Here is a 15992-nt window from a genome sequence, read left to right as displayed (position 1 = left end):
TGGCTACTCTGGACTGTGATCCAGCAAAACTAAGCAGTCCAAATGAATTTTCTCCTACGTAATATACTGCTTAATGTACTACACACAGTAGGTACTGGTGGACTGTTTTCTCAACATTCAATGTGGAGGCACGACATTGCACTGAAGGAAAAGGAAAATCCTGTGCTGCACACAAAAATGAGCTGAAGTGCTGCTTGGTACACTAAAAAACTTCCAAGTACATTTGATCCATTTGATTTTTCACAAGGAAGTGTTCTCAGTGGGTGGGAGGACAAGGAGAACTCGATTATATCCCCCAGCACAAAACATGCTGACATTGACATCTGTGTTTTCAAGGTGTCTTTTTCTCTCCTCAGATCTCCTTACTGCCACTTTTTTTTTTTTAGATTCCTTAAGCTTAGCAAGTTTAAATATGATTTTGTCCAAGAGCCTCTATACCTGCAGGTAAACACCCTTTTTGCGAGAGGGATTTTATCCACTTCAGTCAAACCCGTTTGGGTTTGGCTATCACTTCTCTTTCAAATACACACACCGCTTCAGAAAGCAAATCAAACCAGTAGGATCAAAAGAAGCAATATTGATGATGGATGAAATGCACATTAACCAAAACCTGTTTATTGATTTTTGAAACCGTCACATATTATTTCCTTATTCCCTTTGTTTCCAAATTGCTTGAGCATATTGATCTAAGTCAGCTTTTAACTCCACTTTGTCACCACGACCTTTTTTGATCCCAGTCCATTTGCTCTCAAATTAAGTCACACTACAGAAGCTGTTTTGCTCCAGGTTGTGGTTTTCATCCTCTCAGTTAAATTAAATCTTTCTATGCCACCAGCTGGGACAACTGGTGCCTGATAAACAGTGGGGCCTGGGACAGTAAACCACAACACCCTTTTCATGGCACTACCCTTCCCTGAGTAAATAAGGAGCTGCTGTGGTAACTGGGAGAGGAACTAGAGGAGGGCATGTGGAAGAGCTTCCTTGCAGACAGAGACACTGGTGGGAAGGTATAAGCACATGCTCAGCTTCACCTGTCTTCCCTTCCTCCAAACTGGAAACTGGGATAAATTCATCTTCAGGGCTAGGCTGCACCTAAGGACAGCTAGGTACAAAGAGCATTATCACCCTTCACTCATGCTCTTCTGCAGCTGATTTCTGTCTCCTCCAGGGCCTTTGCCAGTTTTCTCCTCAACCCCTGTCTCCTGTTGCTGCCATTCCCTATTAGCTGAAGCACACACTTACCAGCTATGCTCCTGCATCCACTCAGGAAATGAGTCCATCTTTTTCAGAAGCTTGTCTCTTCTTCTCATCCCTGCTCCACTTTCTTGGGAAGGATATTACACTGGCAGAGCTAAAGGCCTATGTTTGACGCCCCCTGCTTTGGGTCGTCTTTAGTGTATCCAGAGGCATCCTAAAAAAATAAAAATAGGATGGTCATGGAAAAATTTTTTCTATGTGTAATCAGCTGAAAAAGTAGTTAAATGTACTGCTGTTATGAACTGAAATGTACATTTCTGGAAAATGAATATTTCAGCATGTGGGCTAAATAACAGGGTAGAAGGAGCCACATGGAATCATGTTCTGAGCATAACATATAATCTGTAATCATTAGTGCACAGGGGTGCCACTTAGAGCTATAATAAGCCAAATGCATCCCAGTGCTACTCGATTTGCTTCAGTGAGGTAACAAAACCACAGGGTAAATAGAATAAGTCAGGTTAGGAGAGACCTCCAGAGGTCATCTAGTCCAAAACACATCTGATCAGATGGGCTTGTTCAGGGCCATGTCCAATTAAGTCTTGAGCATCTCCAAGGAGAAAGATCCCACAGCCTCTCTGAGTAGCCCCCTCCAGAGCTTGATCACCCTTCCAGTAAATAAAATTTTTCTAATATCTGGTGGGAATTTCCCACCTTCCAACTTGTGCCCCTTGCCCCTGCTGTGTTCCCCACAGAGGGTTGGCTTCCGCTTCTGTGAGTCCTCCAACTGGGAGCTATCCTGGTGCCCATAAAAGATTAGAGACTCCTTTTGCCCAGATCTACCAGGTTCTTAGGAAACAGCAGAGACTGGCTGTGGCACACAAAGACAGTGGACACACTGGACACACTCAGTGGGAAGGTGTTCCCACTCCAGGAACACCAAGATCTGAACACTGTCCTGCTCCTCAGACTCAACTCCTGTGACTGCTCAGGACTCAACTTCTTTGCCTTTATGGCTCACTGGCAAGGATCACTTCTTGCCTTTCTGCTTTAAAAAGACATTTGCTTATCTGCCTTCCACTGCAATTAAATCCTTTTAAATTTCATTAGATATAGTATACTTTTATTTTCCAAACACTTTCTAAATTGCATTACATAGGGCTACATATCCTAAAAATCCATCTGGAGGTTTTCTTCCTTTCAACTGCGACCTGCCTGTGTTTAGCAAAACTTAATTTGATGTGGAGGCCACTTCTGAAGGACAAGAGCTGCACCTGGGCTCTTGGCCAGGTGGAATGCACCTCCAGTAAAGTAGGAGATGCACTTCTTCACATTTCCTGCTGAGTTTGTTAAACAGGTTATATCTATTTTTAAAAGCATTGTATTACAAACTTTCAGGGAACAACACAGGCTTTTCTTAACAAAATTAAGGCAAGCTGAAAAAAAAAGAAAAAACAATGCATTGATCAGTGTCAAGAAACAAAGTCTGCAATGTCTGAAAGCACTGAACAGAATGAGAGTTGAGGAAAGTTTATTGGCTTGTGGAATGCAATTTTTCACTCCTTTAAAATGCTCTAGATTGTCAGTTCCTATTAATTTTTTACTTTTTGTTATGTAATATGTGAACCACATAGCTTAAAATCATTCTTGTCCTAGCAGTTTACAAAAGACGTGCAGTAATTTAATTAATTCCATTTCTCATGGCTTAAGAAAAACAAAGGTGGCAACCCCAGCAAGGACTGGTGATTATTAACTGATGTTCCCACTCTGATGGACTTTTTTTTTTTAGGTGACACAGAAACATTCCTTTGTTTACTCTCCTTTGGGGAAGATCTGCTTGCTCATTTTTTAGGCAGCACTTTTTTCTGCCCAATGCAGAGCACAGTGCAAGCTCCTCATTTGCAGCTGTGTTAATCTCCTCTAACGTGCACACCAATTTGAGGTGCATTCCCCACATCTATTGCTGACAGCAGACCTGACCTTGCCCAGGTGATGACACACTTACAAGCCTGTCTATGTTCCCTGCAGGTCTGCCTTACCTTTTCAATATTCAGATTCTCAGGGAAACCATAGCAAACAAGGAAGTTGTCCTTCAGACTTAGTAAAATAAAGTTGGGCTTTTTTGCTTTTGCACAAGTCCTCTAGGCACCCTGGAAATCATAACATGGCAGAGCCAGGAAAGAGTCTAAAGTTGCCCAACCTATGCATGGTAAAATTACAAGAAAAATTACTCCAGGACAAAGGCATGACGACCCTAGCCTGCTTATCCTGGCTGTAGAACAAACACTGTTGTCATCCGGTGTTTAACTTATGAGGCAATAACAATTGCTTGTGATTTTGATCCTGCAAGAGCTAAAATAATATCCTGTATTTCAGACTTGAGAGCAAAACCTTTTCTGAAGGGCTTTTCTGTACATGGCAATACAATAAACTTTTGTACATTATAAAAAATCAACTATTTATTAATAATTCATTCTGATTTGTAAAATGTATGTAGTTCAAAAATCTGGGGAGGTCCCTGCTGACTGGAAGCTAACTAGTGTTACTCCAGTCTACAAGAAGGCAGTGAGGGAAGACCCAGGGAACTACAGACCTGTTAGTCTAACTTAAGTTCCTGGAAAAGTTACAGAGATCTATCTTGGTATTGCTGAAAGACATTTAAAGAGCAATGCAATAATCAGGCACAGTGACCACGAGCTCACAAAGGAAAAGCCCTGTTTAACTAATTTCATGTCCTTCTATGATAAGGTCACTTACCTATTGGATGAAGGGAAGATGGTGGATGTAGTTTTCCTGGATTTCAGTCAGGCTTTTCATACTGTCCCTCACAACTTGTCCAGCTGTGGGATGAGAGGGTGGATGGTGCTCTGGGTGAAGAACTGGCTGAAAGGCAGAGTCCAAAGGGTTGCAGTGAATGAGGCTACACCTGGCTGGTCACCAGCACTGCTCCTCAGGGCTCAGACCTGGGCCCCAGATCTGTTCAATGCATTTATCAGCAGCCTGGATGCAAGACTTGAACACACCATTAGCAAGTTTGCTGATGATACAAACTGGGAGGTGCTGTTGACACTCCTGAGGGACAAAAGGTCTTGCAGAGGGATCTGGATACATTGGAACACTGGGCTATGATTAATGGGATGAAATTTCACAAGTCCATATGTTGGATTCTGCACTGGGACAGAATAATGATAGGAACAAGTATAAATTAGGAGAGCAGTAGCTGGTGAGCAGCGCTGCAGGAAGGAATCTGGGGGTGCTGGTTGACAGCAGGATCACTGTGAGTCAGCTGTGTGTCCTGGCATTCAGGAGGGCAAGTCCTATCGTGGGGTGCATCAAACACAGCATCACCAGTCAGCTAAAAGAGGTGATTATCTCACTGCTTTACTGTTGGTGTGACTTCATCCAGAGTACTGTGGGCAGTGCTGGGCCCCACAATTTCAGAAGGATATTGAGGTGCATGAATGTGTCCAGAGGAAGGCAATAGCTGGTGAAAGGGCTGGAAGAAATGTCCTATGAGGAGTGGCTGAAGACTCTAGGTTTGTCCAGTTTGGAGAAAAAGAGGCTGAGTGGTGACCTCATTGCTTTTTGCAGCTTCCTTTGGAGGGTAAATGTAGAGGGATGTGCTCATCAATTCTCCCTGGGATCCAGAGATAGGATGCATGGGAACGGTTCAAAGCTGCACCAGGTAGTGTAGAAATGTAGCCAGTGTGCATATAGAGAGAGCAGAACTCATGAGAGCACCACGTTCCAAGGGGTTGGCTCTGTATTCTGGTGTGCATAAACCACAGCATAACCACCCAGTCAAAAGAGGTGATTGTCCTGGTATTTTTAGCATTGGTGCAGCCTCACCTGGAGTGCAGGGTGCAGTGCTGGGCCCCACCATTTAAGAAGGATGTGAAGTCCTTCAATGTGTCCAGAACAGGGCAACAAAGGCAGTTAAAGTGCTGGAAGCCAGTCCTGTGAGGAGTGGCTGAGGACTCTGGGCTTGTCCAGTTTGGAGAAAAGGAGGCTGAAGAGTGACCTCATGGCTCTGTACAGCTTCCTTTGGAAGGGAAGTGTAGAGGGATGTGCTGATCAATTCTCCCAGGGATCCAGTGATAGGATGTGTGGGAATGGTTCAGAGTTGCACTGGAGGAGGTTCAGACTGGGCAGTAGGAAACACTTCTTTACTGAGAGAACGGTCAAACCCTGCAACAAGCTTCCTAGAGAGGTGGTTGGTGTTCCAAGCCTGTCACTGTTTAAGAGGCATTTGGACATATCCTTAATAACATGCTTTAACTTTAGGTCAGCTCTGAAGTGCTCAGGCAGTTGTACTGGATGATCCAAACATAGGTCCCTTTCAACTGAAGTAGTTATTCTAAACACTTACTATTATTTCCCCAAATGCCATTTTTATGCCCAAGAGTCAATGAAACTTGCCACAAAAAAATTAACCACAAGGGTTGTTTCTCTTACAAAAAGATGAGCACCTTTCTTTCCCAATCTTAGGCAATAAAACCCATGTTCAGTCAAATGACCCAGCACAAACCTGTGCTATTGCAATGACCTCATCAGCTTATGTACAGAAAAGAACAGAAATCAGTCTCACATTCCCAAGTCATAACTTGTCCAAAAATACAGGAACAACAACAACAACCAAACAAAAAACCAAAAACAATAAACAAAAGCAAAGGCCAAGTCTTTCACCCTACTACATAAACTATAAATAGCTAAGAAAGCCAAGTAAGGAAATCCAAAGCCAGGGCTACGCTGGCAGGAAGACAGAGGCCGAAGGGAGATATAGGCATGTCTTCATATGTATGTTAAGTTCCTAGCACAACAACAGGGAGTGAAGAGACCATTGTTTCTTGGAAAACTGGAAGACATATGAGTTAAACTCATGACAGAGGGACTTGCAGTTGCATAAGAAGCTGAAAGCACGATAATGGGAGAAACATAGCCTCACAGACGAATATTTTCCAATGTCTAATCCCTGCAGATCCCAGCCAGCAGGAAGAAAATGCCACAGGGGAAAAGTATCTCTTGCACTTTCTCTTACTCTTCAACCTGGAGAGAATGCTCAGTCATGCACTATGTCATTTTGCGCTTACATCACCACAAATAAGATCAGAAGCTCAACATCTTGATTTGATTTTAGATGAGAAAGATGGCAACAACTGGACTAGTAACATAAAACATTCTCAAAAGCAGCAGTGTCAGGAGTAGAAAGGAGGAGCCTTTCCCTGAAGCAAGTCTGATTCTCATGTACACTGAGGCCACTTTAGAGCATTCTGGAGAAAACAGGGTTTAAAAAGGAATGAACGTATAAATTAGCTCTGCTTGAAGAGTCCTTGTTGACAGGCAGAGAGTGGGTTTGAGGTGGAATTAACTTCATCTGTCCTAAGGCACCTGCATGAGCTCCCCCTGAAGTCCCTGGCAGCAGACAGCTGTCCGTCAAGAGAGATATGCATCCATACTGCATTTATTGCAGCTGAAGTCCAGCTCTATTGAAAGCAGTGTGGTCTGGGACAGCAGAACTGGTTGTTGGACATCACAGCCAGAGCCCACAGCAGCTTCAGCAGGGCTACCCACCAACCTGCCCCTTCCACAGCTGCTCTGGGAAGGGGTGCCTTTGCCTCCCTCCTCCTGCTCTTCCTCCCTGGGGCTCTGACTCAGGCCTAGAAGTGTCCTGGCTGTATTCCTGTCCTTCAACACTCACTCCAGCATTCTGGAGTCAGAGTGTGGCAGCACATCAAAAACTTCTGATGGGACCTGACCAAAATTTGCCTGACCAAAGATGCTACTCCCAGTATTCACCAACCAAAGCAGTGTTATCAACAAAAGAATAGGTGAACTCCCATGCCAAGAAAGCACAACGACCCAGTCTTGGACTGAAGTCTCCTACCTCAGACTTGAATAGATCCCAGCTGATAGCTTAGATTGACCAAGCTTACCAGCACCAACAGAATTCTAGTCTGCAAGATCTCAATGTGCCATGATGGGAGAAAATATTTTTTAAAAAATTCCTTCCTTTTCTTTTTCCTTTTTGCTGCCATGCCCTATGATAAGTAGATCATAACATCATGGAGATATGACTTGGATCTATGGTCATGTCCCTGTTCAGTGGGCTCAAAAGCACTTCCCTGTGTCCTGAAGAGAGCTCTGGCTACAGTCTGACACCACAAAAAAGGGTGGCTTACCCACCTCATGACCCTTTCTCTGTGTTTTCCCTCCTGATGAATGAAGAAGGCATATTGGCACAGAGGTTGAACTATAGTATACTCCATACTAGGCTATAATATACTCCATGTCCAATGCTGCTGTGCAAACAAGCCTAGTGCCTGCTTTCCCCTCTCCCTCTTCCCTGCCAATGCTTCTGTGCGTCACCTGAAAGTTGGAGGGTACCAAGGAGGCAGAGAGTCACTGCGTCATTAAATGCGTCTGTGGACCCCCTTTTATCCTGCTGGGGCATTAACAGAACAGCAAATACCCTGTTCCCATTGAGATCTGACACACATCCAAGGGTACACCTAACTCTGGGGTTTTTTTCCTTTTTCTTTTTTTTTTTTATTTTTATTTAATACATATTTGTAAGTGATTACATCCGGGTTTGTGTCCACATGGCAAAACCAAAGAGCATTCATCAGAAGAATAATGATTCAAATGTGGCTTCTTATCCTCCAATGATTGCCTATCTGGCAAAAAGGTTTAGAAAATGTAACAATAGTTTTGAAATAAATAGGAGGAAAGTAAAGACCGGCAGTGTACTTTCCACATCAATGGCAAATATACTACTGATGTGGAAAGTAAACAGCTTCAAACAAGAGGTGAAACCACTGTGGATAACTCTACACCTGTGAGCTGGAGGCTCAAATGCCAGTGAATTAAAACAGAGGCAGAAAATCCCAAGTTCATCATCTCAAATTGCAAAAACAGGTATTAAATACGATATTGTCTGTGGCTGGATAATAACATGGGGCCAGCTGAAATTTGAAGGATTAAAATACCTTGCTGCACGCCTCAAACGCTTACCTCCTTGTGGAATACGGAACGCCTGATACAGTCAGCACACCTGTACCATACAAGACTTCCTCAAAACCACCCCCCCGGCAGGGCTGTTATTCTAGGGGGCAGGGGGGCGTCTGCTTGCGGAAAGAGATGCAAACCTGAGGCTACTGAGGAGGCACTAACGCCCCACCTGTCCCGCTGCTGCTACCACCTCCTCCTGTCCCCTGCGCTCGCACCTGCAGGCGAAGAGGGAGCTAAACCTCAATTACAAATCGCGCTGCTGTTTGTTTTCGGGTCTGGTTTATATCGGGCAGCGCGCTGCGGTCCGCCCGAGGTGCAGAACTCCGGGCGCGGCCAGAGGGACCCCCGGGGCGATGCCGGGGGCCGAGTGGGGCGGGGGCGGCCCCGGAGGCGCCGGGAGCTCCCACTGCTGATTGGGCTGCGCGACCCGGGGCGGCCGCCCCCGCCCCGCCCGGCTCCGCTCCGCTCCGCTCCGCCCGCCGCCGCCGGGACTCCGCCGCTGCCGCCGCGGCTCCGCGCCGCCCGCTGCCCGCCGCCTCCGCCGGGCCCATGGCGAGCACGTCGGCGGAGATCATCGCGTTCCTGCTGACCATCTCGGGTTGGGTGCTGGTCTCCTCCACGCTGCCCACCGACTACTGGAAGGTGTCTACTATCGATGGCACGGTCATCACCACGGCCACCTTTTGGGCCAACCTTTGGAAGACCTGCGTGACTGACTCCACCGGCGTCTCCAACTGCAAGGACTTCCCATCCATGCTGGCGCTGGACGGTCAGGCTCCCGCTGACCCCTATCCCGACGCCTCCCCACCTTCCCCTGTGCAGGGGCCCCCGGGCTCCCCTCGGACCGGTCCGGAGCCGGCGGGGCGGGCGATGTGCCTCGGCGGGGCGGGCGGGCAGCGGCGCTCGGGGCGAACCGAGCGGGGCCGGGGGCGCGGCGGGGACTCCGGCGGAGGCGGTTCCACGCGGGCTCGTGGGCAAGGGCCCTCTCGTCCCCTGGCAGGTGGCAGCGTGCTGTTTGTGCACACCTGTGGAAGTGTGTTTTTTCCCCCAAACTCGTTGATCTAAAGTGTATTTGGTGCCTAAGCGGCCGCTTTGGCCTCTTTCACTGTCACTACCTGCTTTTTTTTCCCGTCGTTCCACCAGAAGAGTGTGCTTGTGGTTTTGACAAAAGAAGAATGCAGGCAAATTTTCTTGCCGATTTATTTTCCGACTGTCGCGACATTCCTTTTTTATGGTTTTGCCAGCCATGCAACGGTCAATGGAGAAGAACAAGCCTTGGCGTCGTTTTGTTTTAATTAATGTTCCTTTGCTGGTTTTGCTGAGCGGTTATTAACTCGGATGTAATTGCTTCATTGATAAATGACAGTGTAAAAGCTCGGGGCAGTCAGGGATGCAAAGGTATGCAGAAGGGATGCATAGCTCGGCTCGGTTTTAGGGCTGTGTTATTTTGAAGCAAGCCTGAGAGTTTTGCTATGGGGCTTGAAAACAAAGACTGAGTTGGTGCTGCATTTCTTCTCTGGTTACGGGGAAACATCTTTGGCCTTTAAAGAAGCTGTACTGGGAGTTTAGTTGCCTGTGGGAAATCTTTAGAACTAAACTTTGAGTTGATAAATCCACACTGATTATGGCTGGTCAAAAGAGGGATGGCATTGGTTTATAGCCTCAGAAGTGACTATAAAGAGAGAGAGGAAAGGTTTCTAAAATCATGGCACCTTTTTGAAGCCTTTATATTTATAAACGAATACAATATACAGTGTCACAGTGGCTTTGATGCTCACGAAAGACCAGACGTAGTGTTCACAGGCTGGCCAGACACTCCCTTTGCACTGGAATCTGAGGGTGGATTTTGGTGTGAAAGCTTTGTTTAAAAGGAAAAGGTCTGTTTGTCTAATCACTAACAGAGATTAATATTATCCTAACAGCAATTAATATGATCATGAAGTTAATACCAGTGTCAGAAAACCTTTAACCTCTGTATTGTAGAAAGGCCTAAAACAGGTCAAGATACTGAAAAACAGAGGCAACACTTAAACATTACTGTTGCAGGATGCTTCCCTTGAATGGAGAAGTACTATTCCCTGAACCTTCTTTTGACCCAGCCCTGGTAGGCAGAGAGATTTGCCAGTTCCTCCAAAGGGGTGGGATTACTGGCTGGCCTCCACTGACATCAGTCACTTTATGGCCAAGTGTAGCAGCTAATAATGTGGTTTCCAGGCTTGGGCAAAGAGCTGTGTTCTGCATGCAGGTGGGCACGGAGTGATCACTGGTGTGTAACCCTTTGGATCCACCAAATCTATTGTTTAGCTGTTCTTTTAGGTTAATCTTTTTTTCAGAGTAAGAAAAGCATAGTTACAAAGTATGCAGAACTGGGAACATTTAAATTTCAAAAAGAAGAAGACACTTGACAGGAAAGTCCTTATCTTCCCTTTCCTCCAAATGCTTGTGCAGTGAAACCTTGTGTGTTGGGTAGCGTGTTCCACTTGGCCAAGGAATGAGTTTCTGAGATGCCTTCTGCACAGTGAAAGAGCCATCAGCTCATTTTGAACAGAAGTTAATCCAAAATGCACATCTGGAAGGGCCCTCTCCCATCCTGCTGGCCAGACTGTTTATCAGTAGTGGAGAGTTCTTGGCTTTCAGTGTTTCTCAGTAGGATCTCTAAATGCTGTGGGGCCAGGTCCTGGTACCCAGGCAACATGCACGTGGAAAGGCAGGCTGGAGAGTGAGTAACGTACCCCCCTAGCGCAGACCAGGCAAGCTGTGTTGGGTCAGAGGGGCAGCCACCTGCAGGCAAAGGTGCTTTCTGTAGGTAGCCTAGCCCACACTTCTCTCTTTGTGGTTACAGGCTCTGGGTCTGTAGGTCCCCTCTTCACCCTAACCCTTCCCCTGTGGAGGAACATACTTGAACGTACTTCAGGCTTGCAGTGCGTCACTCATCGCTTAAAGAATTTGTGTGTCAGCATAAAGCTGAATCTGCCTCAGCCCTTGAGTAGCCTCTCCCTTCCCTCCTCTTCCTCTTTGCACAGACTTACATGTCTAAGCTGGATCCCATTCTCTGTGATTGGTAATATGGGAACTTCCTGACTCCATCCTCAGGTGGGGACTCAGAAGACACAAGAAAGGGCAGATCTGGTTTCCTGTAGTCAGTGAAGTGTTTGTGACCAGAAAACAATAATCCTATAAGATACATGTAGTGACAACATGTTGCTTTCATCAAAATGATAGGGCATCACTAGAACTTACTAGAAATATTTTCATTGTCCCAGGGAAATGTGGCTCAGCTCCGCTCCTTCCTCATGCAAATGGAGAGGATTTGCCTCACAGATAAATTCAAGTTCCTCTTCTACTGAAATGCATTTTTTGGTCAAATTGGAAACCTCTGCGTGTTACTGGACATTTTGTCCAGAGAGACTGCTCAGGTCTGCCAGGGGATCAGAGGTAAAACGAGGAAGGAAAAAATATGTGACATCACCATGTTTTGAGCAACCTGGTCTAGTGGGAGATGTGCCTGCCTGTGGCAGAGAGGTAGGAACTAGGTGATCTTAAGGTCCCTTCCAACCCAAACCATTCTGTGATTCTATGCCAGTTGCTGGAGTTCTCATGTGGAATGCAGGAGAAGTCCTTTCTTTTTCAGAAGCAGTGTCATATTTCAGGTTGGCAGTGCTCAGGTGATGGTTCCCCTTTATTTTGCATCATGGAGTGGGCTTGGACCGTGCTCCCTAGATTGCTGAAGGATGGCACAGCAGCGGAGCTGCCCTGATGGCTTTCAGGCCCTCACTCCACACAGATGGCTTCTAGGGAAATTTGTATATGGTCCCCTTCCACCTTTATGCATTCCTGTACAAGAGATCAATTTGGCTAGCCCTCATTAAGTGCTCGCCCCATGTTCTGTATGCAAGCAAAAGTATATTTTTTCCCTGTGGGACTTACAGTCATTTTGGGTTTACTTTTTTGTGCCACTGGTCATAGGTGGAAATTTACTGATGAAACCATCTCCCCAAAGGAGAACATATCAGTTTCCATGTTTCCAACAGTAGATCTGATGACCTTTTGCAAAACGGAGCTGAACAAAAATTTACTTATGAGCTAAAAGAGGGTATTAAAGCTTAGAGTGACAGACAAAACATTGGGTGTGTTCTTTTGGAAGGAATCTGTGCTGTATCTGTAAGGCAACCTCTTACACTTCACGTGATGCAGACTGCAAAATGCCACTGGAGGCATTTATTGTGAAAGTGACAGTCCCCAGAACTTTGCATGTATTTTTTTCCATAGTGTCATATGATATGATTATGTGAATGCCTCCTAACTCTTTGTAAGCATGAGAGGCAAGTGTGAGAGCAATGAGGCAAGAAAGATGAAGCTCTAACAAGATTAATTTGAATGCAAGACAAAACACATTTGTTTAAGACAAAAAAAAAACAACACAAAAACCCAACAAAACCCACCTTGAAATAGGTTTCTCTTGGAATGCTGCTAAACATGACTTTATGAGTAATGCATGTTTGCTTGTCTGTTTAAAATGCATGGATTTTTATTGCTTGGAGCTTCCTTTGGGGTGGTTAGTATGTATATGACAAGTTTCCTACAGGAGCTGGTGCAAATAAAATAAACATTGAAAAGGTTTTGATCTTGAGTAGAGGAGTGTGAAGAAATGGGCAGCTCCCTTTCGCTGCATTATCATAGAATCACAGAATGGTTTGGGTTGAAAGGGAACTTAGAGGTCATCTAGTTCCAAACCCCTGCCACAGGAAGGGACACCTCCTGAACAGGTTGCTCAGAACCTCATCCAGCCTTCAGCACCTCTAGAGATGGGGCATCCACAGTTTCTCTGGGCAACCTAAGCCAGTGCCAGACCATGCTTACAGTAAATAATTTCTTCCTGATATCTAATCTAAACCTGCCCTCTTTCAATCTAAAGCCATTTCCACTTGTCCTATCACTACATGCTCTTGTAAAAAACCCCTCTCCAGCTTTCCTGTAGGTCCCCTTCTTTGGTTCTGCAGGGCTGTTATAAGATCTCCCTGGATCCTTCTCTTCTCCAGCCTGAAAAAGCTTTATAAATCTTAGTAAGCAATATAATCTTCTTGCTTTCTCAGAAGCAAAAAAAGAGGTTTAGTTCCTCATACAGCCAAATGCTATACATAGCTTGAACCTAGGATCTAAGCAATAGGAGCTGGATTTGGTGAAAATGTTAATTTCTGCCTTTCATGCTTCCTAAGGCTCTGGCAACCTAGTGGTAGTAACAGAGCCTTCTGCTTTTCCACATTTCTGGTGTAAATTGTGATATTTTTTTTGTTGATATATTTTGTTTTTAAAATGTGTGCCAGTTGGCTGATTGCTGTGGTGAACTGAAACAAGCCCTGCTGTGGCTGGCTTGCCCAGTTGGGTGAATTATTTAGTGAGGAAGGTTATTCATTCAGCAGAACTGAGCAGTCCTTCAGCTCATGCTGTTTATAATTGAAAATGATTTCTGAGTGAGTGAGTTAATTATTTCTTGGTGTCTCACTACCCTCTACCTATTCTAAAACTGTGTATTGACCTTCAGGAAAAACTGAATTTCAGCCCTGTGGTTACTAGCAAATGCTGGATATTTTGGTTGGGGTGAATATTTACTGGTTTTCCTAGGAGGTTCAGACATAAATAAAGGTTTAGAGGACCTCCGGGTAAATATGTTCATGGTTCAGCACTTTAATGTGTCAATTAGCTACTAACAGTGTCAATAAATTGGACCTGTCAAAAATAATAGCTTCCTTGGCAGTCTTCATCTCATGCTTTACCTGTCTGCTACAAGAAGTACATTAAACACCATCTAAAGTAGTAAAAGTCAACTTTTCCATGCCGATAGCAAAAATTAACAAGGCAAGACTGCTCCCTTCAAACTCAGGTCTTGCACAAATGACTCTCTCTCTCTCTCTTACATTCCAACGTGTGAGCCATATGACAGTCACACTTACTTGGTTGACTGTTGTATTTCTTTAGCTGATGGGGTACAGAAACATGTTGCAAATGGAAGAAGTCCATCTGTGTGCCAGCAGATGTAGGTAAATGCCAGTAGGTGATGTTCACAGATGGGAGCACAGCTCCCATGTTTGGTAGGCCTGATAAAACAGGTTGTTGTGTGCTACAAATTGCTTTGTTGCACAAAGCTGTGAATCAGTGTGGAGTTTTAAACGTTCAAGCACAGAGCAGTCATCCTGGAGCTGATACGCCTCCAGCAGTGACTAAGGGGGGCAGCAGTAAGGACAGCAGAAGGCAGCCACATGTCTGTGGTAGCCCTCTGCATCTTAAGAACCTGCCAGCTAGACACAGATTTCTCTGTAATGAACGTACTCAGTCTCTTTTTCAATGTCTATAAATCTTTGGCATCCACATATCCTGTAGAAAGGAGTTCCACAGCTTTGTTATACAAACAAGTACACTTTTTGTTTTGAATCTGCTGGCTTCTGTTTTCATTAGATGTCCTTTAGTTCCTTTTTTAATATATTATTTTCTTGCATGTTAAAGACTTTTATGGAGGACTTGAATGGGGTTTTTTTTGGTGGTTATTTTTGTGGGGGTTTTTTGTTTGTTATTATGTAAAATTTGGTGTAATAGGCAATGACAATGTGGTTTAGCTCTCAACATTTCCACCCACTGGAGATCAAAGCAAAAGGAATGAATACCCTAATAGTGGGAGTTCATATTCATTTTAAATGAGATGTAACAACAGGTTATGAAGAAAAACATCTTGTGGTGGTTATTCAAGTGTGTAAGATTGCAGCGTTCCACCCTGTAAGCAGTGATATGAAATTATCACAGCCTTTCAATTACAAGATATTCTCAGAAGGGAGAAGAGGCCAAGCAGCCCATTGTCCTGCTGAAGGGCCCTGCCCTGGAAGGTCCCACTCGGACCAGCCTCAGGCAGCAAGGCAAAAATGTTTGTGGGTGAAGCCAACTACAAGCCATTTGGCTGGGTTTATATAAGGCAGGAACTTGCTTTATCCCAAAGGACTACTGCTGTCCATAGACCTGAGTGTGTTTGACTTGGAGAATGAGAGCCTTCTTGGTGAATCCAAGTAAAATCAGTGGCATGTCCAGGCAGGGCAGGACCCCAACCAGGGTCCCTGCTGCCCACTCACTGCGGGTGAATTGTGTCTGTGGCACTCTGGCACAGCAAGTGGCATATGAGACTTGCTTGTTGTGCACGTAGTGGCTCTGCAACTGTGACAGCCACTGAGCAGCCCCGTGGAGTTGCTCTTCAAAGCCTCATGGGCACAGCCTTACGAAGATACTGTACACAGTGCCATGGGATTGTTTTTTGGACCCTTGAGTGCCACAGTGTGTTTCTTATGAACTGGGCTTAGGTGATGATGCCCTGTGAAGGGCATACATCACCTAGAAGAATACGCTCAGTGGGAAGGTGACATTACTGTAGCCAAAGTCTGATTCCATTTGTGGTAGTGAATGCCTAATACTGCGCAGAGGGAGTGGATCTGTAGTAAAACCCATCATGGTCATGGTTCTCACATTTGCCTTACTCTTTCTCTCTGCAGGTTACATCCAAGCCTGCAGAGGACTGATGATCTCCGCTGTTTGCCTCGGCTTTTTTGGTGCTATTTTTGGACTGGTTGGGATGAAGTGCACTAAAGTCGGAGGCTCCGATCAGACTAAAGCAAAAATAGCTTGTTTAGCTGGACTGATTTTCATACTCTCTGGTAAATATACTTTATTTGTCTCAGTTTTCATATTTGAAGTCATACCAGAGCTGCTTCTTTTCTGCAGAACCCGCCATACAATTCTCCAGGACTTCG

General features: G+C 45.2%; 1 protein-coding gene across 2 annotated transcripts in view; it reads left to right on the top strand.

The window, feature by feature from the left end:
* Positions 1-15992, top strand: part of CLDN10 (claudin 10) — a 59623-nt gene that overhangs the window by 35363 nt on the left and 8268 nt on the right. The window contains exons 1-2 of one of the 2 annotated variants that reach the window (XM_071549417.1): positions 8687-8974; positions 15735-15896. In XM_071549417.1, the coding sequence (XP_071405518.1) occupies positions 8755-8974; positions 15735-15896 (382 nt within the window). In that variant the 5' untranslated portion in view covers positions 8687-8754. Of the gene's footprint in view, positions 1-8686; positions 8975-15734; positions 15897-15992 lie in introns of those variants that run through there. The other variant, XM_071549426.1, reaches the window with a different exon arrangement.

Source organism: Pithys albifrons, chromosome 1 (genome assembly GCF_047495875.1).
Source record: "Pithys albifrons albifrons isolate INPA30051 chromosome 1, PitAlb_v1, whole genome shotgun sequence".
Classification (NCBI taxonomy): Eukaryota; Metazoa; Chordata; class Aves; order Passeriformes; family Thamnophilidae; genus Pithys; species Pithys albifrons.
This window is presented reverse-complemented; position numbering and strand designations above follow the sequence as displayed.